General features: G+C 43.6%; 1 protein-coding gene across 1 annotated transcript in view; it reads left to right on the top strand.

The window, feature by feature from the left end:
- Positions 1-9887: 9887 nt before the first annotated feature.
- The window catches only part of tnfaip2a (tumor necrosis factor, alpha-induced protein 2a), a gene marked incomplete at its 5' end in the record, with an annotated part of 29404 nt that continues 13954 nt past the window's right edge, over positions 9888-25337 (top strand). The window contains 7 exons of the mRNA XM_079526429.1: positions 9888-10056; positions 11840-11938; positions 14251-14576; positions 15805-15923; positions 17392-17547; positions 21949-22063; positions 24463-24585. Coding sequence (XP_079382555.1) covers positions 9888-10056; positions 11840-11938; positions 14251-14576; positions 15805-15923; positions 17392-17547; positions 21949-22063; positions 24463-24585 — 1107 coding nt within the window. The remainder of the gene's footprint in view (positions 10057-11839; positions 11939-14250; positions 14577-15804; positions 15924-17391; positions 17548-21948; positions 22064-24462; positions 24586-25337) is intronic.

Raw genomic sequence — 25337 nt, 5'->3', positions numbered from 1 at the left:
TATGGTGGGTTCTGTCCGTGACATCAGCTGTGGTGATGTCGGTCTCCTCTCACTGTCCATGACGTTAGTCTCGGTTGACCTAGGTCGGGCCAAGCCTGCTCCTTGTATATGGGGATCAATCCAGTCGCACCGTCCGAGCCACTGGACAGTATAACTCCTTACTCGAACATCAACCATCCTAACCTGTCCATTCTACGACTGGCCTGACCATAGTCAGTTTCCAAATAGGACATGGTGTTCTGTCCTCCTCCACATGTTTCTGCAGAGACTGAGAAGCGTCATAACTTGTGTCCTGTGAGGGCCCTCAAGGCCTATGTGGACCGCACTAAGTCATTGCGTTCTTCGGATGAGCTTTTTGTTGAACCACATTGGGTAGACCTATGTCAAAGCAACGTTTGGGCCATTGGATACTTAGTCGATCTGATCTCTCTGGCTTATGTGCATGGAGGGGTGCAGAAAGACATTTGCTAAAAACATTTGCTAATATAACTATTATTCTGTGGACTGGTGATAATGCTGGCCAATGGCTGGAGGCTTCATGAAGTAGACAGCTCCACAAGTACATTTTTGGGGCATTTTATTTACTTCTCAAAAATGCAATAGTCAGTGCAAGCAAACGACAAAAGTAATAATAATAATAATAATAATAATAATAATACTAGCCAAAAACAATGTTCCAAAAATAGGAAACAATATGAACACTTGACTAAACTATAAGAAAAAAAAATCACACCTGTGAGAAGTGAGGGGCGCTCTTATCATACATCATGCATCATCTCATATTGACCAATCAGAATGCCTGTTGCCTGTGATTGGTTAGCAGCTGATCTTCTCGTTTACATATGACTTACATTTTCCCTTCAATGTCAATGGCGTTTCAAGTTTCAATTTACATCATATTTAGCGGAATTTGGACCTAATTTCTCCGTTGATTGTCAGCTGTGAAAAGACAATATATGAGTTAAGAACTAAGGAGTTAGTCTTTGGTGGAAACTCTGTGGACTCTACCTACTCTCTGGTCCTTTCTGCATCAAGGAGGGGACGGAGGTGGTCTTTCCCCATGCAGCCAAGGCTTCTGCAGACCTTGGCTGCACGATTGCCCCGCTGCATCTGGTTTTCCAAGTGCTTCTTGTCATTTACCCTCAATGACACAAGGTGTTCCACCCAGTCCCTGACGATGATGGCTGTAGACATAAACACATTTATGAGTGAATACAGGATTTAAATGTTTTTTCCATATCAAATTTAGCGGAATTTGGACCTAATTTCTCCGTTGATTGTCATGACAAATCTTGAGATGTGTGGGGACAAGATTTAGCGGACATTTGACCTGAATTCCCCTTTCATTGTCAAAGGCAAATCTTGAGACGTGTGGAGACAAAAGCTGTTTATAAAACAAACAGGAACTTGAGAATACTGTTACAGGATATGTCTCCTTCAATGAGGCCCTGGCTCACAGCTCTCCCCTGATGTTCTTCCCGGCTAGCCTCAATTCATACTGAACTGAACTCTCCCTCAACTGCAGCATGCCTGCTCTTAAACAGGTGGGGAAAACCATCCCCTAATCAGTAAGTGGTAATTAATTAACTCAAAACAAGGCCTATGAGTAATCTTACACACTACTATACTTTAAACGATTATACAAACACTCAACTATTTTGTCACAGGCCCAATTAATTTACAGTGCCTAACATAAATAAGACCAAACATAATACAAACATGAACAAACACCCCTCCTCCTCTACAATACTTGGCACCCTCCAATCTAGAGAAGAGTGCCAGGCCAGCACTGCAGAGAAGATACAGGTGACAAATGATTCAACCTTAGTGTCAATTAATACACATATATAAACATATTTAAACCTCTTTCATTGTGTTAATTACTAAAAATGCAATTTATTCAATATATGATCCATCACTTCCAATCCAACTGGTTTGTCGATTGATGAAGTAGCCGACTTAGCCGTGTGGTCTGTGTGCAAGGTCCTTGATATTATCCATAGGGCACAGGCTTCCCCGTGACCAATTTTCATGGGTCATGACTCCAGTTCAGATTCGGTTTTGGACCATTAATGGTTCCTTTTTGGACTAGGCAGTGGTTTTGTTTTGGACCAGTAGAATGTGTTTTGGATGAGTAGAATTAGTTTTGGACCTGTATATTATGGCCAAGTATTTAAATTATTTTATTGTGATTGTATTTGTTTCATCTGGATTGATTGATTGATTTTTTTATTATTATTTTCTTTACACCTCTTAGTTCTGTCCATCAGGGGGCAGCAAAAGACCACTGGTGAGAATGACACATACACTTTAACCTGCCATGCTGTGAGCTTGTCATGGTGTGAGCTTGTAGATCTGCTGCCATGTTGTGAGCTTTTAGATCTGCTTTTGGTGAATAGGGATGCTAGGGCTCAATTGACATCATACGGTACTAGGGCTGCAAGGAGCCTATTGAATATTTTATTAGTGATTAGCGTTTTTCATAACCCCATAACCCTACTTCATAGCAATAGTGTCTCCCCCAAAAAAATGAAAAATAAAATAAGAAATAGCCAAGCTATACCCTCACAAATTAATGATGTGACACGAGAGCTTGTAGGCCTTGTTACCATTTTGATGAGTTTAATGACATTAGACTAATAGGCCGTGAGCCAGGACCCCAAATCTGGGGTCATCTGTACCGATGGGGTGAATAAGTCTCATAGTGATTTTTGGGAAGGTTTACATCCCTAGTGCTAGGAAAAATGTGATAGCATTGCATCTGTGGTAGCTTTCTGTGTGTTATCACTCCATTTATAACCACATGCCAAAACTCAATTTTCAAAATCCGAATGGAACATTCTACTTCAAACTGATGGTTCTCTCCTATTATTGATCATATATCTTTGAAGAATGGTTGGGATACAGCTCATACTATATATTTCTCTGAAAAGTTGTTAAAATTAGCACATCTAGAAATGTTATCTATTACAGTAGAGACAACATATAGGGACTATATATTACATGAGACGTACTTCTGTTTTCATGAAAGATACAGCACAAAGGTTCCCGGATCTGTAAATAACTGTAAATATTTAAAACCATCTTAGAACATAAATTCTAATGAAATGTTTTATGAAATTCAATAAACTAAATATAGTGTAAGTGTACAGTGTAAGTAATGCATAAGATAACTTTCCGTTCACCATTACATCACCTTTTAGTCCATTTGACACTTCTATCTGTTCAATACCAAACCTAATAATGCTGTTTCATATTACGTTTTTGTTGTTGATTTGTATTTGGGGACAATTTTAGCTTGGTTGCCCAAACTTTGGTAATTGGCATAATCAAAAAAGGCCTTTATATCAGGTCAATCTCACATGTTAAAGGTCTGGTCAATGAAACAGAAACAACTATTTATATTTCTATAACAACTTATACTTATACATTTGTAATAATAGCATAAGAAAATATGATAATATTTATCTTTTGCAACTACATTCAATATCTGTAAGCTTCAACTCATAATCAGGAACATAAAATCAACCTACCACATCCCCCTAGCCCTCCTGATTGGCAGCAATATCTTACCCAAATCCTGATCTACCTCATTGTCAAAAGTATATCCTCTTTATTATCAACATCACTTCTCATTTGTAGCTTCAACATCTCATCAGGTGTCAGGTCACCCTTAGCAAAATGTGGATCTCCCATCCAAATTGTGTGACATCACCTGAACTTTCAAATTGAGCTTGGTGGTCTGCCACATTCCACTTGTATATGAGTACAACTGTCGTGGTACAACAGCAGCAACAGATTGTTACATTGTGACACCCAACTCACCCAGCACATCAGGGTAGTCTGGGAAGTTCCCTGCCAGCAAAGTATTTTGTGCTCTGATCTTGCCTTTGCACATGGATATGAGGTTGCACAGGACTGTCCCATTGAAGGTCGTTAATGTCAAGGCAATTATGTTTATGCACTGTCAAATAGGTCTACATCTATTCTATGGTAACATATAGCTGTATAGTCATATTATCCTGCTCATTACTGTGCACAAATGTATACATCTTTGTGTTTGAGCACAAATGCATTTTGAGAACCCCCACATTTTCAGTAAAGCGTGCACGCTGTGCGGCCCCCCACACACCATCATTCTACAGTTCAATCTAGTTGAATACCCCTGCTGTAGGTTACAACAACAAACAGCTGCATATCAATGGTAAGGTGAATACTGTGCATGTCAACCAGTGACCATACTGTATCTGCTGCATGCTTGGACACACCTGCTTATGAGACAGACATTGACCTGACCTTTAGCACATAAGATTGACCTACTTATAAGAAATTGATTTTATGTGACAGTTATTCTGTTCATTTTGTAATTGTATTGTTTTTACATAATGCAGTACAATAGAACATCACTTTGGGTGTGGTATGGACACCATTTTGGATTTGGCAATACATAATTAACTAGTGATGGGAGATTAATCGGCAAACACATCGGTATCGGACGATTTGAGTTGTTTTTAGATTAATCGGCATCAGTTTGATTAATCAGACCGATTACGTTTTTCAATAAACTTTTCCCTACTCCTTTTTCGAACATAGTAACTGCGAGAGTGAGGTCTAGCCAACACCAACTCAGGATTCCTGGATCGCTGCCCTCCACAATGTCCTATCCAACATCAGGTTATTGAGCTCTGCAGAGTTGTCGCGCCGCAGCATGTCTACATAGGTGGTACGCTTCTTTCCCCCCCTTGGCTTTGCCCTGGGTTTGGCTCCCATAGTCAATTTACTTGCCTCAAGTTCTGGGTACCTGACGCAGTGCCCTGCCAGCCTCATCCTTCTCTCTCTGACTTTGTCCGTGACCCGTGGTAGGTCCCCATAGAAGAGGTCCACATTTCTGATGTGACACCTAGTGCCATTCGTAGCATTCTTGTGTAGACTCCATCCAGGGATTTTTCCTGTTGTACTGTGAGGGTCCATGTCTCGACAGTATCTATGAACAGCCGCCTCTTAAGGTCTTCTCCCATGTCTGATTTCCACACTCTCCTCATCCTGTGCAAGGCTTTCCAGGCAAGTGCTCTCCGAACCTTCAGATCCTTTTCAGTTGAGGCAGTCCAGGCCCCGAGGTACTTGAAGTCCTCGACTCGCTCGAGCACCGTCCCGTCTGCAGTGGCAATGGTTTTGTGTTGACTGTCATTACCTTTGTTTTCTTGGTATTGAGCTTGAGGCCGAACTTGGACCTTGGCTCGAGTCTGGCTGTAGCTTGACTCTATCATCTGGACCAACTTTTCTGGAACTCCGTAGGCACGTAGAATACTCATGAGTTTCCCCCGGTGGATGGTGTCGAAAGCCTTTTGGAAGTCAATGAATGTGATCACCGCTGACAGGTTGCGCTCCCATACCCCTTCCAATATCCTCCTCAGTGCCAGTATCTGCCCGACTTTCGAACATAAACATAAGTTAAGGATTATGAAAGATCATTATTATTATTATTTTTGGACGTTTATTTCCTTTGTCTTTTCTCATTTATATTTTAACATAAGGGAGACAAAATGCCCCCCGGTCCTCGCCGCTGGGTCAAAACACGTCATTGGGGGCTGCGGTGGCGATCGGTGGGCCCCGGTTGGCCAGTCGGCCTCCCATTCGCCATCATTTCTCTTTCTTTCCTTCTTTTTTTCATTGTTGGCATCCAGGGAGTGTGTGCTGGAGATTAGCTACACGGACAGATAGATGGACGGACGGACGGACACACGAACGGAGTGCAAAACATACTCTCCCCATGCCTTTTTATTGTGGAGACAATAAAAACAAATGCAGAAGCACATTGTGGACCAACAAGGCAATAACCAATAAGGCAGTCAGGTCATTTAGATCTCATGTGACTGTACACAGTGGAGAGATGATAAGAACCAGGATGCAGAGTTTACCAGCCAGCAGTCAGAGTACATAACATTGTGCCTAGCGGTACCAGGACGTCTTATGAATCACCTAAGTGCCAGCCTCAGTGACGCCCATTGCAAACTGTGTTGTGTTATCTGTCCTGTCACACATGTCACACACTCAGTCACCTTCAAAGCTGAAAATAGGGGCGTTAGATCACTCTTTAAATACGTCTAATCGTAATAACATCAGGAAAAAGTTAAACATTATCAGGGCGAGGGTTTTCATTGAGCAAATCTCTGCTACTTATTTGGATGAAGACCAAAAATACCCTACCTTGCCTTATTATACCTAAACTCTTTGGGCATTTTTGCTGTGAGCTTGTAAAAATGTTTTTCAAAATAGTAATAAAAAAATGAAAAAAATGAAATGAAATTAATGAATCGGTCTGTCTTTACAGATAAACAAGCCCAAAGTAACAGTTTGAACAGATCTACAAGCTCACAATATTATAAAGGTATTTAAGTTAGATGTGACTTGCCTAAGCCTGCAGTGCAGACACCCTGTTACATGGATTTTTCAGAATGGACAAAATGATCGACATTGGTAATATTGGTTATCGGCCATAACAGCAATTAATTATATCGGATATCGATATCGGCCAAAATGTCTCATCGGCACATCCCTATAATTAACTGATCACTTTCACTGATTCAGCCACATTCCTTTAGTCCTAAACCCCCAAATAATGATGAATTAGTATTAGTTATAGCCATGTTAAGCTCCTGGCAGCCATATTGGACGCCATCTTGAAAATGACGCCTTTCCAGAACATATATTTTCCTATATTTTCAGTATATTCTTAAGCATGCCTAGAGGTACCAGAACCAATTTTTAAACCTTTTCTATCATTTTTGGGGGGTGTATTACTATTTTTTTTCATATTGATCCATGCAATTTTCGCCTAGTGTTATAAAATAAAATGCATGATAGCACTCATAAAGCTACCACGGGTGCAATGCTATCACATATTTTCTAACTCTAGACATGTATACCTTCACAAAAATCACTATGAGCCTTATTCAGCCAGATGGTACAGACCAACCCCCCTGGCTCACGGACTAAAGAGAATGATTGATTGGCAGGACGACAGGACTATAAACAACATTGTTTTAATAAAGTGGACTTGCAATGTTACTCATGTAGAGATCTTTATATGCCTAGTTTACACCTAAACAAAACGTAAAGATATAGAATTACAGCAGCGACACAGACACTTAACATTGATGTGGCTCACATGTCACTACTAGACTGGTGTTGTGTTCTAGTGGCGCTTCAACAGATCATAGGGTATATTTTGGCCTTTAAGGAAATCTGCAAGGGACTGTAGAGAGTAGGCTACCTCGAATTGTGTCTCAGTTGTGAATGAGAGAAGAAGATCAATGCATACCGGTAATCGTTCATACAGAGCAACAATATAATTTGATCCCAAATGGCCAAGAATCAAATAAAATGCATAGTTCTCAAGGTTGTTCTCAAGGTTGTAACACATTTGTATAGGTCCTGAGTTTTCGGGGCATATTATTTCATTTGTAGCCTATTGCAAAAGGTTATGTATTGTTTATTTATTTTTTTAATGTTCACAAATAAAAATGAATCTTTATTTATTTTAATAATATATAATAATTTCATGAATACAAAAATGAAAAACAAAGGTGTATATAACAAAATCTACAAGCTCACGGTGCATTATGTCACATTGTGAGCTTGTGGAGCGTCTAGTTTTGCTAGTTTGTTTCCTGGGCTGGGGAGACATCAAATGTTATCAAAAGTTTAAAAGGAACCACTGAGTCTGATCTAATGCATAGCCTAATATCTGGGGGTACAACACTCCGTTCCCTGAGAGTGGCTGTTAGTGTTTTGCATGGAAAGGCTGTGCTGCCTTACACCGATATTAAAGGCAACACGATCCCCTATGTCTCTTGTAACTGTAGAAGCAAAGTGACTGCTCCTTTGCAGTCACTCGACCCAACACTACAGCAAAGCAGCAGCACGCAGAAAGGTTCGTTCTTTTCTTTAACCCAGTCAGCAATCATTTTACATTTTACAATCATTTTACATTTTACAATCATTTTACATTTTACATTTTACATATGCCTATATGCCTCTGTAGACATTTTTAAAGCTCAGCTCAAGACCCACTTTTACACCCTTGCTTTTAATTGATTTATCTGTCTTTTAAAAAAAATGTTATTCATGTCCTCACTGTATTGTTTATGCCCTGCCTTTCTTTTCTTTTTTGTGTAAAGCACTTTGAGCTGCATTTCATGTCATGAAAGGTGCTATACAAATAAAGTTTTATTATTATTATTATTATTATAGCAACATACGTTTTTCACAAAAAACTGTTGGGATTTAGAACAAGTATACTTTTGTACCTAAAAAATAATAACACAAATTGAATAGAATCATTTTACTAAGTATAGGCTCATGTCTGCATTGGGCCGAATGGAAAAGTTATTCCTACTTTTACTTAGGCTAAAGTCTCTGTCATTTTGTCTAATTCTGTTGGGGTGGTTGTTTGTTTCTGTCCCTATACTTTTCTATTGAGACATTTATATAATTTCAAAGGTCATGTATCACCTAGACACAGGGGCCCTCATTTATCAACCGTGCGTACGCCAAAATATGGGTGTACGCTGAAATTACCGCAATTTTCGGCATTTACGAGTTGCGCCAAAGCATGAATTTGAACTTGAGCCAGGACAAAAATCACGTCTGGTCGGGAGCTGTCGTACGCTTTGTCCTCACCTGTTTTTCTGTCGTAGAACAGATAATATCACTGTGATATTATTAAAAACATGGACTGCACGCCTTTATTTCCAAGTGACAATGACAATCATACAGCTTGCCTATTTGCAATTGTAGCAGGCTATAGGCGTAAGGGGCTTAATCATTCACCATTGAAATAAGCGCTTTGACAGTTCAGATAAAAGCGAGATCATTTTCGGGGGTCGGGAGGACGGGGCCGCGGCGTGCGTCGCCAGCCCAGCACATACCAGCACACATGCAAACCTTCATCCATATGTTTATGATTCGTTCATAATGATCAAATCACTCCATAAACGTATATGACTGCATTGACGACACTGACATGGTAGCCTATCTCTCATGCAGGCATCACTCACCCACAGGACTTATCACAGCAGTGTGCAGTCTCACTGATCGCCTTCGCCGTGCACTGCGCACGAATGGGTAAAATTATTATAGGCCTACAAACGTATTCCATTCATGGCGATGCGATGTGTCATGTAGCCTTGAGGTGCGTGCGTGCGTGCGTGCGTGGACATGACAGAAAGGCAAGCGGTGAGAGGGAAACAGACAGGGTAGGAGGCCTACAGCTTTATTTAATTCATGCAGGTGTTCGTTCTTTATTTATTTAAGATACACACCAGTTAGTTGGGCTTGCAAGTTGCGTGTGTGTGTGTGTGTGTGTGTGTGTGTGTGTATGAGAGAGGGGGGTGAGGCGGGCAGCAAGTTTTTCCTGTATCCATGGTTTCCAGGTCGTATTGCAGTTGCAGTTGATGTCGCAAAAACGAGGGCAAGGCTTGATTTCACAGGGCGTGCCAGATTGATTTCAGCCGTCACATTTATTACTGCTATGAATGAAATTAGGAAGGATCAGCTGTCTGCGATCACTTTATAAATGCCGACCCGACGTGGGTGTACTACGAAACCTACACTCGAATTTGGGGCAGATTTTACACTCAATTGATAAATGAGGGCAAGGATCTGACAAATTCTGACTTGGTCAAGATTCAATTAATCCCCTGAGCAAGCAGGCCGGGCTCAATTGGTAAATATTTCAGCACTTAACGCAGAGAAACCGGGTTCAAATCCAGGGTAGAAGAAGAGGAAAGTTACATAGTGGTGCTTTTAGAAAGCAATCATTATTGACCGATTCATTTTCAACAGAAGAGACGGCGGCCAGCCACAGCTGGTTCGAATAAGTGATAATGATGGACGTGGAAACGGAGCCGCCTGTGAAAGCCAAAGGGACGCGTGGCAAATACCTGAACAAGCTGAAGCTGTCCGAGCTGGTCAAGAGGACCAAGAGACATCCCACAGAGGACAGGAAGTCCAAACATCACGCCTGTCCTTCTGCTGAGGACAACAGGCCACCCGGTGAGTTAACACACTTCGCTAACCATAGCCTTCTTTTTCCTTCTTTCTTTCTTGTTTAGGGTTAGGGTTTCTTTTAAGACCTTTTTAATACCTCAAAAACATTGGCCAAATTGTCAAATAATATTTAAGAAAGAGGCAACAATTTAGAAAACGTGCTTGCAGATCTGCTATTTTCACTATAATATCTGTCGAGTTTATTCCGTGAGTGGGATCATTATAATATGAAGTGCCGGCCCAGCTTATATTTGTAACTTCATGTTTGTGTCATTTATGTATAGATGTTGGTGCTATTAAGTTCACTGCCTATACAGTAAATACTCTGTGTTATATAAGAACAGAGATCCTCTTATCAACCAATTACAGTATGTCTCAGGGATGTAGATATTAATACAGCTAATTGGGGGATAAATGTGTGACCAATACTATATACTATGTGGAATGTGCAAGGTCATACTACACATGGTATGGGGGTAGGAAGTGTCGGGTGACAGAGGAAGAGGCGAGCTATGCACAGGGCAGGATGTGTAGAACGTGTTTTCATTCATTCTTTCAGTACGATGTAACAGACGGGATGACGCGTTTAAGTAAGTCCTTGTAATGTGTTATATGTTCGTTAAATGCTCTAAATGATGCATCTATGCAGTCGCTATATATGTGAATTAATAGTATGTATCTTGTGTTTCTTTTGTGTTTACAGTTATTACCTAAACGCCACAGTCTCTGATTCCTTTGTAATGGTCAGATTAAGGGCAATCAATGCTATTGTACTAGATCTAAACACGGGCCAGACAAGGCAAATAAGGCTTTATACTGTACACAAGTTTAGTAGAAGTATGTTTGTACGTGTGTGAGTGTGTTATGAGATAATAGTAATAAAATGGCCAAAATCAAGTGATTGTTTGCGGGCATTATTGCAACGTCGAGGCTATGTATGTTTGAGTAATATAAATGTTACAATTGGTGTGTGTTAAATCACAATTACCAGACCGTTTGTTATAACTCCTTTGCGGAGGGTGAATCAGTAATTAAGCAAAGCTATGAAACAGCAAAGTTTAGTTATATCCGTACAATATTTGTCTGTCAACTACAATTCCAAATGCTTGTCAGTGTGGCTGGGGTCCCCAATTCAAATATGACTATATATTGGGTGGGTCCTCAGTTAAAATACAGTAGGCATGCACATGCATACACTGAGTGGCAAATCGAGTGGCAAAGTGAGTTTAACGTCATTTAATGCAATCAGATATAGGACTTTCACTTTTCTGTTTGGATGTATGGGCTGTCAAGGCCAGAAAGTCGTTTTTTTTAAGTATTGTTTTGCCACAGTAGGCTTCCGGCATAACTTCCACGTATGATGACGCTGATGTCAAGTGTATAGTATACCCTCTATATGATTATTTTTGTCTGGGTCCTCAGTTCAAATATGATTATTTTGGGGGTCCTCAGTTCAAATATGATTATTTTGGGGGTCCTCAGTTCAAATATGATTATTTTGGGGGTCCTTAGTTCAAATATGATTATTTTGGGGGTCCTCAGTTCAAATATGATTATTTTGGGGGTCCTCAGTTCAAATATGATTATTTGGGAGTGATATCCTCAGTTCAAATATGATTATTTTGGGGGGTTTCCCCAGTTCAAATATGAATATTTTGTCTACTCTGGCTTTTGTGACGCACCGCAGACCATTTTCTTCAGTTGCTTGATTCAATATTTAGATATTTGACATTTGAGTCTTAAACCGTAATACAAATGAAAACTAGTGAAACTCCACTGACCTTTGCAGCAGGGGAGGAGGTGCTGAGCTTGGAGGAGAAGCTGAAACAGGGTCTCCTGGAGGAGGCCTGCAAGGAGCTGCTCTGCAGGGAGGAGCAGCTTTTTGGAGGTAGGCTGCTTGTCACACTGTAGTATAAGGCAGGGGTTCTCAACCCGTGGGTCGCGACCCCTCGGGGGGTCGCCAAATTATTTTGGGGGGTCCCCAAAACAAATTATTTATTTATTTATTTTTTGTCTTCTACATCCTGACAGTTTTCTGAAAATGCTATGTTTCTATGTCAGTCGTTCTTCGATTTTTCAAAAATAGCAGATCTACAAGCTCGTAGTGCGCCGCTCGTAGTGCGCCACTCAGTGGCGCGCTACGACTTTATTTTTTAGTGGTCAGGAGGTGCACGCACATCCCGGGTTAATTCAACGGGTGCTCGAACAAAAAAGAACAGACTGAAAAAGGAAGAACTAGAAAAAGTGCCCTTCTGGGCACAGGTCTCCACCAGGAGGATAGGAGTGTGTGTGTGATGTTTGGCAAAATGTGTGTGTGTGTGTGTGTGTGTGTGTGTGTGTGTGTGTGTGTGTGTGTGTGTGTGTGTGTGTGTGTGTGTGTGTGTGTGTGTGTGTGTGTGTGTGTGTGTGTGTGTCGCGGCTTGGCCTGTTGTAGCGCCACCATGAGGCTGATTTGAAAACTGTCAAGTGGCATTTCTTCCAAAGCCTAGTGGGAATATGCATGCACAGTTTCACCACAATCGGACGCTGCGTTGAGTAGTTGTGGCGATTTGTACAAAGCGGGTACAAAGCGGGCTACTTCTGAAAAGTTTAGAAGCCAATCGTAAATCAAACAAACCCGTCTTGATCACATGACTATGGAGAGCATGTGTGCCGATTTGCGTGAAATTTGGATAAAATCTGAAGGAGTAATATTAGAAAATGTGTTTTACATATGTCGGCCTCCTGGTGGCGCTATAAAGAGCACATGTGAAAAATTCCAGTCAAAGGTTTTTCCTTGGCCTCTAGGGAGTTGGCATACCAAGTTATCCACAGATCCGTGCAGAGGTAAAAACACTTTTCGGCCAGTTATAGTTGAAAATGTTCATGTGGCATTTCTTCCTCGGCCTAGTGGGAATGTGCGTGCACAATTTCACGGAAATTACACAATGTGTTCATGATTTGCAGCATTTTGTTTGAAACTGAGCACTCCTGCGAACTTTGGAAGCCAATCTTAGCCAATCAGGATGGAGTCTGAGAAATCTGAAAGACATGTTTCGTTGAATGGCTCTAGAGAGACTGTGTACCAATTTGCGTGATGTTTGGACAAAATCTGTAAGTGTACTGTCCAAAAACTTGTTTTGCACAAAGCAGCCTCCTGGTGGCGCTATAACAGGCCATTCTGGAAATTGTGGGGCAGAGGTTCATCGTTGGCATCCAGGTGTGTGTGCAAAATTTGGCATCGACTGGGTTAATGATGCCGGAGATTAGCTGGTCACAGACGGACGGAAGGACGGACGGACGGACGGACGGACGGATGGAGTGCAAAACATACTCTCTCCCCATGCCTTCGGCCTGGTGGAGACAATAAGTCTGCACACGGTTTTGAAAGTTCCCCAAAAACGTTATTTACCAAGGCGGGGTAAAAACACAACGTTTCGGCCACAGAGGGTTAGCTTGAGCTTGTAGATCTGCATGCTATTTTCAAAAGTTATTTATACATTTGAAAACTTGAAATGGGACATGCTGCATAATTACTACTTATACTTTAGGTACATTTTGACTTCAATACTTTTGCACTTTTACTCAAGTACATTCCGGACTTTTACTTGTAACGGAGTTAGGTGCGACTCACACGGTCGCAACAGATTGATGTATGCTTGTTGTATGAGATGTATAGCTGATGCAAGCTCGCAATGCATTTCCAATGGGAGTCACATGGTTTGACACAACATTTGTGTTGTATGAGGGGGAGGGGGGCAGTCGAAACACAGCCGAAAGCCATACAACAGCTTGTAGTCCAAAATGTTGTATCAAACCATGTGACTTCCATTGGAAATGCATTGGGGCGGCCATGACACTTACATCTTGCTTACATCTAGCATGCATCAATGTTGTATGCTAGATCGAAAGGTGTGATTGAGGCCATAGGGTGCACTCACACGGTTAATGCAATTCTCTGTGCTCGTTTTGTTGTATGAGGGGGAGGGGCGCAGTCGAATGCTCCCCTCCCCCTCAAACAACACAATGTTGTGTCAAACCATGTGACCTCCATTGGAAATGCATTGGGCGGCCATGACACAACACAGCATTGATCCAACGAGCACAGAGAATTGCATTAACCGTGTGAGTGCACCCTTATAGTTCTACATTGCGGCATTGATACTTTTACTTAAGTAAAACATTTGAGTACTTTTTCCCACCCATGTGCAGCTCCTCCAGGAAGCTGCCAGCAGGACGAGGAGCAGGTGGACAGGCTGCACAGAGACAACGAGCTGCTGCTCCTCCGCCTGTGGACGGCCGTCCATGACTCCTTCTCGCCCCCGTCGGCGGGAGGAGGAGGAGGAGGAGGAGGAGGCGCGGACCGCCTGGAGGCGCTCCGCAGGGCCGTGAGGGTGGTTCAGCGGCAGGAGGAGCATGACACGCTCTGGGGGGACCGGTGCCGCGGCGGCGGTGCCGAGGAGGAGGAGGCCCCCGCGTGGCGTCCACACGGGTGCCTGAACACGCACGACACGCTGCTGCGGAGCACGGTGGAGTCGAGGCTGAAGGTAAACGGCCCGTTGATGACCTGAGGCCGATTCCTACATAATGACTTTCTTACTCAGACAAAGGGGCTTCATGTCATTGTCACAGCTATAGAGCGTCACAGTCCCGCCCCCCTTTCATGATGACAATCGCCCCGGGCGACAATTTCCAATTCATTTTTCCCATAGACATTTCAGAAAGTATTTATTTAAAGACCTTTTAAGCCTCGGACAAAGCCAACTCGGATCGTGACAACTCATGACAACAAACTATGTGTTGTAACCTGCCCTTTTTGAGTGGTGCAACCACTCCATTATGGAACTATGTGTGTGGGTGGCTGGCTGGGTGGGTGGGTGGGTGATTATGAGCACGAAAACAGCAAGGTTGTTTTTCACCACTTGGGCGCAACCTAACACACACACAAACACACACGCACGTATTAACTGTATATATGATGCTTTCGGGTGTGCCAGTACAGTACAGTGACAGACTGACAGTACAGTACAGTACAGTAGAGGGTACAGTAGAGGGACCGCCACATGGTCATTTCTCAACCGTTTCGCCGGAACCTGCCCGGCCCCCTGGGCGCGTTCCTGGGGGTCTGGAACTCCCCCCCAACCCCCCGCCCCCCACCCCCGGGGACCCCCACATGGTAACTGTAATTTCTCTACCGTCTATGACGCGGGGCGGCTCGCCGGAACCGGGCCGGCACCCTGCGTGCGTTCCTGTGGGTCTGGAACTCACCCCCCCCCCCCCCCCACCCCCGGCGACCCCCACATGGTAACTGTCATTTATCTACCGTTTCTGACGCGGGGCGGCTCGCCAGAACCGGGCCGGCACCCTGGGTGCGTTCCTGTGGGTCTGGAACTCACCCCCCCCCCCCCCCTCACTACGTGTGGGATTGTTTTGTTGTTTTTCTGTGTACGTGTGTGTCACTGTGGGATTGTTTTGTTGTTTTTCTGTGTACGTGTGGGATTGTTTTGTTGTTTTTCTGTGTACGTGTGTGTCACTGTGGGACTGTTTTGTTGTTTTTCTGTGTACGTGTGGGATTGTTTTGTTGTTTTTCTGTGTACGTGTGTGTCACTGTGGCACTGTTTAGTTGTTTTTCTGTGTACGTGTGGAATTGTTATGTTGCATTTCTGTGTACATGTGTGTCACTGTGGGACTGTTTTGTTGTTTTTCTGTGTACGTGTGGAATTGTTATGTTGCATTTCTGTGTATGTGTGTGTCACTGTGGGACTGTTTTTGCAGACAGCAGCAGAAGACGTGTCTCTGGCCTCAGACGTGCTGTCCTCCCCTCTGAAGAGAGAGGTGTGTCAGGTGGGGCGACGGCTCAAGGAGGACCTGCTGACAGTGGTCAGAGACATCAGGTGGGTATAGGGCTAAAGCTCTATCTATCTATCTATCTATCTATCTATCTATCTATCTATCTATCTATCTATCTATCTATCTATCTATCTATCTATCTACTGTATCTATAAAGTCTCTGTACGTGTGTAATCCACGCAACTCGAGGACCGTTCGCCCCGCCGACTTCAAATTCGAACGTTCCACACCACCGCAGGGGGTGCAGTGGCCGGTGTCGGGTCGGTCGGACCCACGGTTGTCCAGAACCCCCCAAAAAGGCCAGGGTCCATATATGGAGCTGGCCTGTTCTGACATCATTCTGACGTCTGCATAGACTGGGCATGCCTGACCTTATTATATATGGGCATAAAAAGGACACAGACATAATATCTGGGTGCCAGGTGGGGCATCCATTTCCAACTTGCATCGTTCCAAGTAGGCCAGTGCCCAACGGGCACCGCTGTAGAGGCCCCACGGGCACCGCTCTAGTATAGTTCAAATTGCCGATCTACAAGTTGACAACGTGTCAAAGTAGATTGACTATTTGAACTATACTAAAACTGTTCTTCAAAATAGTAACACACCCGTGTGAAGTGAGGGGTGCTCTTATTATCATCATACATCATCACATTCCGGCCATTCACAATAATGGCGTCCTCACTTTTCACTTTTTATCCGCAACTCTACGTTTTTTTTGCCAGCCACGTCTATGGGCTAATCTTCAATCTTGTGGCGTCTTCAAATTTCCCTCCTCACCATCGCTATGTGGTGCTCAGCCAATCAAATCATCGCTATAAGGTACACACAAACTGGGCATAGGAGGGGCCAGCGCCACTCAAAATGCGTAAAAAAGTTTTAGGCATAGCGGGTAAGGCAGAACGGAAAGCGGGGCTTTTCAGAGTCAAATCTGCCTCATTTGCGTGGCACTCTATAGCGCCATTACTATGAACAATTATCCCCATAAAAAATGTTAAATGGTTGATTGTTGCAGCCGTACAGGTGGTGTTACCCCGAGGACATTAAATGGTTGACTGTTGCAGCCGTACAGGTGGTGTTACCCCGAGGACATTAAATGGTTGACTGTTGCACCCCTTCCTGTACAGGTCGTGTTACCCTTAGTATATATTAATAGAGACGGCCCCTGGAGGAAACCCTGAGGCGAAATGGACATAGTGGCCGAATTTGTCATTGCAGCTCGAGCCAGCGCTGGTCCATTGACTATCATCAACGAATGTTTCATACGTGAACGCGCGCAAACGGCGCAATTATAGTCAACGACAGCGCGTTCATGTGTTTGGGTCCAATCCATCCCAGAATGCACTCTGTTCCTACCCGGAAGGAGGAGTGAAATCGCCTCATGCTCTTTTGAGCAACTAAATGCAAGTGGATGGGAGGGGAAATCCGGTGCCGTCTCTATTAATATATACTCTAAGCCAAAGGTGTTACCCGAGGATATTAAGTGGTTGACTGTTGCACCCCTTCCTGTAACAGGTTGTGTTACCCCGAGGACATGGATGTGGTGAACCTCTACGCTGGACTGTACCACCAGGTGTTCTCCAGCAGGCTGACGCAGCGCGTCCACTCGGCAGCGCTGGAGCCGGACGACTGTGGATACCTGCTGGTCTGGGTCAACCACATCTACCCCGAGTACGTTCCTTAAGCATGTCATCCCTTCACAATAAAGTGTCTCCCCTTTACCCCCCCCAATGTTGCCCATTTTACCCAGGTTATTAACAGGAAATAGGTTTAACTTAACACGTTTGACTCAATTGACTGTTTGACCGGCTGTGTGTGAATGTTATAGTCAGTCTCTGTGAGCATGAGTCATGGTTTGACCATGAAGGGTCTTAACATTCCACTGGACCTTTGTGCTGTGATATATGGGGCTTACTCGGCGAGCAGCATACCATAGCGCAGACTCCAGGGGAATCCCCTGAGTCATACTAAAATACTTACAAAACACCTGACCTGAGGATTAAGCCTGGCCCCACAAGCTCTGTGCGTGTGTGTGTGCACGTGAGAGAAAAACACTGTTTACAGGCCCAACAATAGAAAAATCTAAGGCAGGATAAACTTTGTTTTTTGGTTTTTGGTTTTAATCTAACCTGCCACTGTGGTCATAGCCTGGGGTCCAACTGTGCTTTCTTTTTTCTTTTTTTTTTTAAGATATTTTGTTGCGGCTTACGCCTTTTATTGGTTTTTGAAGGGACAGACAGTATAGGCTGACAGGAAACGGGAGAGAGATGGGGGAAGACATGCAGTAAAGGCCGTGTCGGGCTCGGGAGTCGAACCCGCGGCACACTGCGACTGGATTACCAGTCAGGGTGCCCAGACGGTTACGCCACCGCCTGGGCCCCACCTATGCTTTCTATGGCATAGGCAGCTCCCGGCAGGATCCGCCAGGAGAAACTAGACGCAGCTGCGCAACATGAGACTAATACATTAGAGCGACAGAGAGAGGAGTGTGTGTGTGTGTGTGTGTGTGTGTGTGTGTGTGTGTGTGTGTGTGTGTGTGTGTGTGTGTGTGTGTGTGTGTGTGTACGTGTGTACGTGTGATCAGAAATCAGCAGAGAGTGATCGACGTTTGCGCTACTCTATGCCGTATTGAAGTGGACTCGGCCCCAGACTTTTTTTTCCTCCCTGGAAATAAAAACGTCTGGGTTTCCGAGGCTACTGTCAGGGCCAAATTAGCCATTGGGCCAATGGGGTCGTGGCCCAGGGGCCCTTGGCTCTCAGGGGCCCTTCAGGGAAATTGGACCGCTCTGTGCTGGGTTTGAGGCCCTGAAAAAAGCTCCTGGGGACCTTCATTGGCCATTGATTTTGTTAAATGTAGGTCAAAAAGTTGATAAAAACACGGAAAAACTTAAAAATTCCGTGCGCACGCACGCTTTGGGGGCCCCAAAAAATGTACCGGCCCAGGGGCCCTTGTGGGGGTTAATCCGTCCATGTGTAAGTGTATAACTGTAGTTATCATGAGCAGGACGACTGTATATAAGTCTATGGCCTTTTTAAGCCCAAGGAGTGTTTTTCGTGCAAAACTAATGCTTGGAATGGATTCAGATTTCAGAATCATGAAAACCCCCTAGTTTGGCCATAGACCCCCTAGTTTGGCCATAGACCCCCTAGTTTGGCCATAGACCCCCTAGTTTGGCCATAGACCCCCTAGTTTGGCCATAGACCCCCTAGTTTGGACATAGCCACTTGCCCAAATATGCCCAAATGTGCTGACTTAGACAACACAATGGAGACAGCGCTTCTTTCACCTGCCAAATATGACTATGTCATAATTTATTGTTTCTTTATAAAATGTGTGTTCAAGCGTCATCATTTAATAATAATAATAATAATAATAATAATAATAATAATAATAATAATAATAATAATAATAATAAACGAAAATAACATCGCCTGGATGCAACTGGGACGTATCCTCAGTGATGTATCCCAAGGTCATCGGGGTTTCGGGTCTCGCGAACATCATACCCCTCACTCGGGTGACCCAGCCGGAGTGATCAAGTCCCAACTTACGTCCCAGTAGCTACCCTCAATCAGACCACTAGGGAAAGACTATAAAAACAATCCGTTGGAACCACTCCGGAACTACTATGAGAGGTACTGAGAGGTACTATTCTGGTAAGTGGAGGGACTAGGCTCTGTGGGTTGCCTCCTGTCCGGGCCCCTCCTACGTCTCACCAGGTCCACTCCTGCTCTCACCAGGAGTACCGCGAGGACCTGTGCGTTGCACCAGACTCCAACCACCAGACAAACTCCCAGCACCAATACATTTTATTGATAAGGCATTTTATACTTGAAACAAATCTCAAAGTGCTACATCAAGAGTAGAAAAAAAGTATATAAAAGGACTAAAATAAGGACAATTCATGCATTTCGTGGTCAAGTATACTGCTAAAAGCACACAGGGCATCTTAAAAGTCCAACTAGGCAAATGCATTTTTAAAAAGAAAAGTCTTAAGTCCCCTTTTAAAAGCGTCCACGGATTGTGGTGCTCTCAGGTGGTCTGGGAGGTGAAGACTCCCAAAGCACATTGCCCGCAGCAGCGCACCTACCCCCCGCCTCCCAGTTCTTCTGCATGTGTGTATAATAATACACACATGCCCATGGGTCCAACCTTGTCTGTCTCTCTCTCTCTCTCTCTCTCGCACGCACACCCTTTACTCCACCACCTCTCGATCTCCTTCTCATGGAAACAATTGACAATAAATAAAGTCACAACTCCAACTTTGAGGCAGTAGTGCTTTGTTTTCAACATTTCCTGAAAAATGTATATTTTTAATTTCCTGAAAAATTTACATTTTGGAGTTTTTTTTATTTTGTGGTTTCCTCCCGGTGGGAGCGATATAATAATTAGGCCTGCATCGCTTTGCCTAAAACACTGAATTATATAAGGACCGCAATTGGAAAAAGCCTGCCGCTGGCTCCCATGCATTTGTTGAAGAGACATCTATACATACAAATTATATTGTTATTGTGCTTAAATTATCGCTTTGGCTAAAACGCTGAATCCCGCGGATAAAGTAGGCTTTATCTACAGGCATTAATAACTACAGACATTAATATAGTCTACCGCATTATTATATAGCCTACATTTAACAAACAAGCTTGATTGACATTTGTAAATAGGTCAATACAAAAACTGCTATGAGGATAAAACCAGAAAAGCACTAAAAGGCTTCTTTACATCAGGTATAAAGTCAAACGAAAACCTGACAACCGTATGGAACAAGGGGCAGAAGAACTGGGAGGCGGAGGCGCGGGGTGTGCTTTGCGAGTCTTCGCGTCTGGGAGAAGCTGAGACCGGTCCCCCATAGTGCGGAGATTGGTCTTTTTTTCCTTTGAGAGTAGGGTTGTCCCGATCGGATCGGGAGATCGGAAATCGGCTCAGATCACATGATTTTCACAAGATCGGAATCGGGAAGAAAAGATCGGATTTTGAATTGTCTAATGTAAATCTCAAAGAAAGATGTATAAGCAATGAGATTTTGTAAAAACTGTTGTGTTTATGCCAGTTGTTTTCCTTCTGGTCCCAGTCAGAGATCATCAAACAAAGACTAGTCACACTCAGAGGTGTGAAAGACACCTGATGAAAACAAAGGCAATGCAACCCCCGCTATGTATGATGGCATAAGTGTCTGTAGTACTCTCTCTGAATGAGAGAGATACTCTTTAAAGGTGTAGTGAAATGAAAAATACGTTTTTCACACTTTTAGACCATATCCGTGTTCATCATATGGTCATACCTAACAATGGATGCCAAAAAAGTGGGAAAATTCTCATTTTTGTGTGTTTTTATATCAAACGTCCATAAAAATATATTTTGTATTACTTCCTGAAAACGAAAACATGCTGCGTGATGACGTGTCGAGGCCAACATCGATAAAAGCCAATACAAATGAAGCTCACCAGTTTAATTCCCCATATCTCCGCATCCGTCCAGCACAGGCTGCACAGCTGCTACTGATTACAGAAATCTTCCGTTTGTATTCACTAGATTGACCGAACCTTACTCAAATATTGGGTTTAGATGCTGGCTGTTTGAGCTCAAACAGAATTATGTGCAGGGCCAAATTAGCCATTGGGCCAATGGGGCCGTGGCCCAGGGGCCCTTGGCTCTCAGGGGCCCTTCAGGGAAATTGGACCGCTCTGTGCTGGGTTTGAGGCCCTGAAAAAAGCTCCTGGGGACCTTCATTGGCCATTGATTTTGTTAAATGTAGGTCAAAAAGTTGATAAAAACACGAAAAAACTTAAAAATTCCGTGCGCACGCACGCTTTGGGGGCCCCAAAAAATTTACCGGCCCAGGGGCCCTTGTGGGCGTTAATCCGTCCATGGCTACTGTGGTCATATACTGTAGGCCACTGACTCTAAAGTGATGCTAACCATACAGGTTTAGCAAAAAACTACAGTTTTGTCAAAGCTCGTCAAAAATAGCAGATCTGTAAACTCATCACAACGTGTTGTGATGTCACACGACGTAGCATGTAGATCTGCTATCTATGGATCTGACCATGTGTTGCATGTTGCACCTGCAGGGACATCCTGGGCCATGCAGAGCTGTGTGCTCACATAGACACACACGCACTGGGAACGCTGCTTCCTGCTGACGACCACACACTGCTGGAGGAGCAGTACCTTACGTACAAACAGGTACACGCACACGCACGCACACACGCACACACACTGGGAACACTTCTTCCTGCTGAGAAACACACACACTGCTGGAGGAGCAGTAGGCCTACCTTACACACAAAGGTACACACTTTCTCCTTTCTCCTCCCCTCCCCTCCCCTCTCCTCTCCTCCCCTCCCCTCTCCTCTCCCCTCCCCTCCTCTCCTCCCCTCCCCTCCCCTCCCCTCTCCTCTCCTCTCCTCTCCTCTCCTCTCCTCTCCTCTCCTCTCCTCTCCTCTCCTCTCCTCTCCTCTCCTCTCCTCCCCTCCCCTCCTCTCCTCTCCTCTCCTCTCCTCTCCTCTCCTCTCTACCCCTCCCCTCTCCTCCTCTCCTCTCCTCTCCTCTCCTCTCCTCTCCTCTCCTGTGTGTCACTATGAGACACGCTATGTGAGATTGTAGATCAGCATTGTTTTCGTTATGTGTGCCATGTGGGCTTTAAACATTTAGAACCAATGGAAAGTATTAAGAGCTTTGTGACAAAAAATGTAATAATAACGGCATTGGATCCGTTGGAACAAAGGTTCTTTGTTTTCCCATTTCCTGAGGTTTGAACAGCCTCAGAGTCACACAGCCATACCATATGCTCCAAAGAGGCTTCTACCACCAGCCAGCGCATGGTTACAAGCAATTAATTTACAAGCATTAATTTATGTTGAATACATGTGAATACATACATATGTTGAAATGTTGAGGTATGTTTTACTTCAGGGGTGGGCAACTTTGATGATGGAGAGGGCCACTATATTTCCACACTCACTCCAGAGGGACGCATTGCATATTACTGTCGTAGCAAAAATATCCGATCTAGATAGATAGATAGAATACTTTATTGGCAGTTTAAGAAAATTACAGAAAATGACATCATTTTAAAAAACGCCAAATGGACTTAGACACAAAAAAGCCTTTGCTTGTTTCCATTGTGGTCCACTTTGTAACATGAAACTATACACAAACATACTGTACAAACAAAACAACCATGGAACATATAATACATAATCCTTATATATAAGGCTGGGAGCTATATACATAGGACAAGAGGTACCCTGAGAGAATAGTCCAGAGCATGGGAGATGGGCTATCCAGGGTCGGAAACTAACTATGACCAGTTAGTGTGTAGATGGAGCCATGATTTCAGGTCTTTCCTAAATCTTGCAATAGAATTTAGGGATTTCAGGGCTGGAGGGAGTGCATTCCACAGAGTAGTGGCTGCGTAGTAAAAAGCATTTTTTCCCTTGAGTGTCTTGAAACTGGGGGGAACTAGATCATATGGACTTCCTCTGGTTGAGTACCTGTGAGCATCCCTCACTCTGGGCAGGTAGCCCAGCAGGTACTTAGGAACAGAGGTATCCAGGATCTTGAAGACCAGACACAATGAGAGCTGAGATACTCTCTCCTCCACTCTTAGCCATCCCAGGCTACTAAAGTGGGCAGAGGTAAGATGAGACCTGGGGTTCAATTTGAGTAGTAACCTCACAAGCTTGTTTTGGGAGGTCTGCAGCTTTGTTTTCAATAGCTTGGAGATACCTCTGTACCATGAAGTACAAGCATAGTCAAAGTGGCACTGGATGAGGGCACCGGCCAAGGTCCTCATAGCACTGCTGTTGACATAAGGGGATATCCTGCCCAAGAAAGTTCTCTGGTTGACCTTTGAGATCACTTTCATTGCCATTTTTTCACCCGTGAGTTTGTTATCTAGTATACAACCCAAGTAAGTGACCTCTTCCCTATTTGTGACCACACTGTCACCCACTCTAACTGTGAAGCCCGGGGACTTGTTGAGGTTATGACTTGAACCAAACAGAATAGACTCAGTTTTCCCAAGGTGCAGTGACAATTTGTTGTCGGAGAGCCAAAGACAGATGCTACCGAGCTCTGTGCTCTACAAGCTCAAAACGCGTCGCGCTGCGACGCGTTTTGAGCTTGTAGATCAGCTATTTTTGCTATATTTGAATTGAAATACTGAATTATTTTTTGCTTTTTTTTAATTAGAAACCTGAAAAGTAACCTTTTTTATTGATTTTCAAATTTTAGTTTTAGTTATGATAACTTTATGAACTAAATACTAATTGTACACAAAAAGACAATACTAATACTAGGGGTTAAGTACTAGTCATTTAATACTAGTCATTAAGTATAATTAAAGCAGGTCATGTTTGCATGTTTGGAATTGCAACAGCTGAAATCAATACTATATCAGTATTCTGATATTAACCTGCGGGCCGCATTAAGTGAAGGTGGGGGCCGCATGTGGCCCATGGGCCGCCAGTTGCCCACCCCTGTTTTACTTAGTTATTTTCCTCTCCTCTCCTCCGCTCTCCTCTCCTATACTCTTCTCTCCTATCCTATCCTCCCCTCTCCACCCTTCCCCTCCCTTTCAGGACCAGGTGAACAGTTGGGTTTCCACGGCCCTGAAACAGGAAGTGGAGCATTGGCAGAGTGGGCGGAGTCCTGAGATGATTGACGTCTACTGTTTCAGCCCTCTGGCAGTGCTTGTTCTGGAGGTACATCATTCCTATCTATCTATCTATCTATCTATCTATCTATCTATCTATCTATCTATCTATCTATCTATCTATCTATCTATCTATCTATCTATCTATCTATCTATCTATCTATCTATCTATCTATCTCAGCCCTACTCAACAGGTGTTTAGGGTGATGTTAGGACAGACAGACACATGAGCTGCAGGTCATTCATAGTGTAACAGGATATCACAGAGGACTCCACCCAGTTGCCTTTCTATAGTTTGACCCCATGTGAACGCACGCACGTACGCACACACAAACATATGCACTGCACACACAAGAGAAGAAGGGGGGAGGGAGGGGGGGTGTAAGGAGATAAATGCAGAAAAAATACGAAAGTTTGAGCGCTGGTAAAGGGTTTTTTTCTTCTGTTCTGTGTGTTCTTAGATATTTACAAAGCGTTTGACACAAATGGTGCAACCAAAGGGTCTCTTAGTTTAGTATTTGCAGCTTTGATACAACTGTACGACCAAAGGGTTTCTTATCTTTATGATATTTTCAGATATACTAATATACTATATTATCATTAAAATAGACATGCTCTAAAATGCACATAGCCCACCCATCTTACCGTGTGATCAAGATTCTCAGGGATCTGTTCCAGAAAGGGAAGTGTAAATCGTGTACAAATGCACTCAGTTACAGATCCAAAAATCCATTGGAACTTAGGTTTTTTTCCCCCCCCTGGATGGTTTATGATATGATGATGTTATGATATATGTTAAGC

Source organism: Electrona antarctica, assembly GCF_951216825.1.
Source record: "Electrona antarctica genome assembly, chromosome: 17".
In the NCBI taxonomy this organism is placed as follows: domain Eukaryota; kingdom Metazoa; phylum Chordata; class Actinopteri; order Myctophiformes; family Myctophidae; genus Electrona; species Electrona antarctica.
Note: the sequence above shows the minus strand (reverse complement) of the source record. Positions and strands in the feature narration are given on the sequence as shown.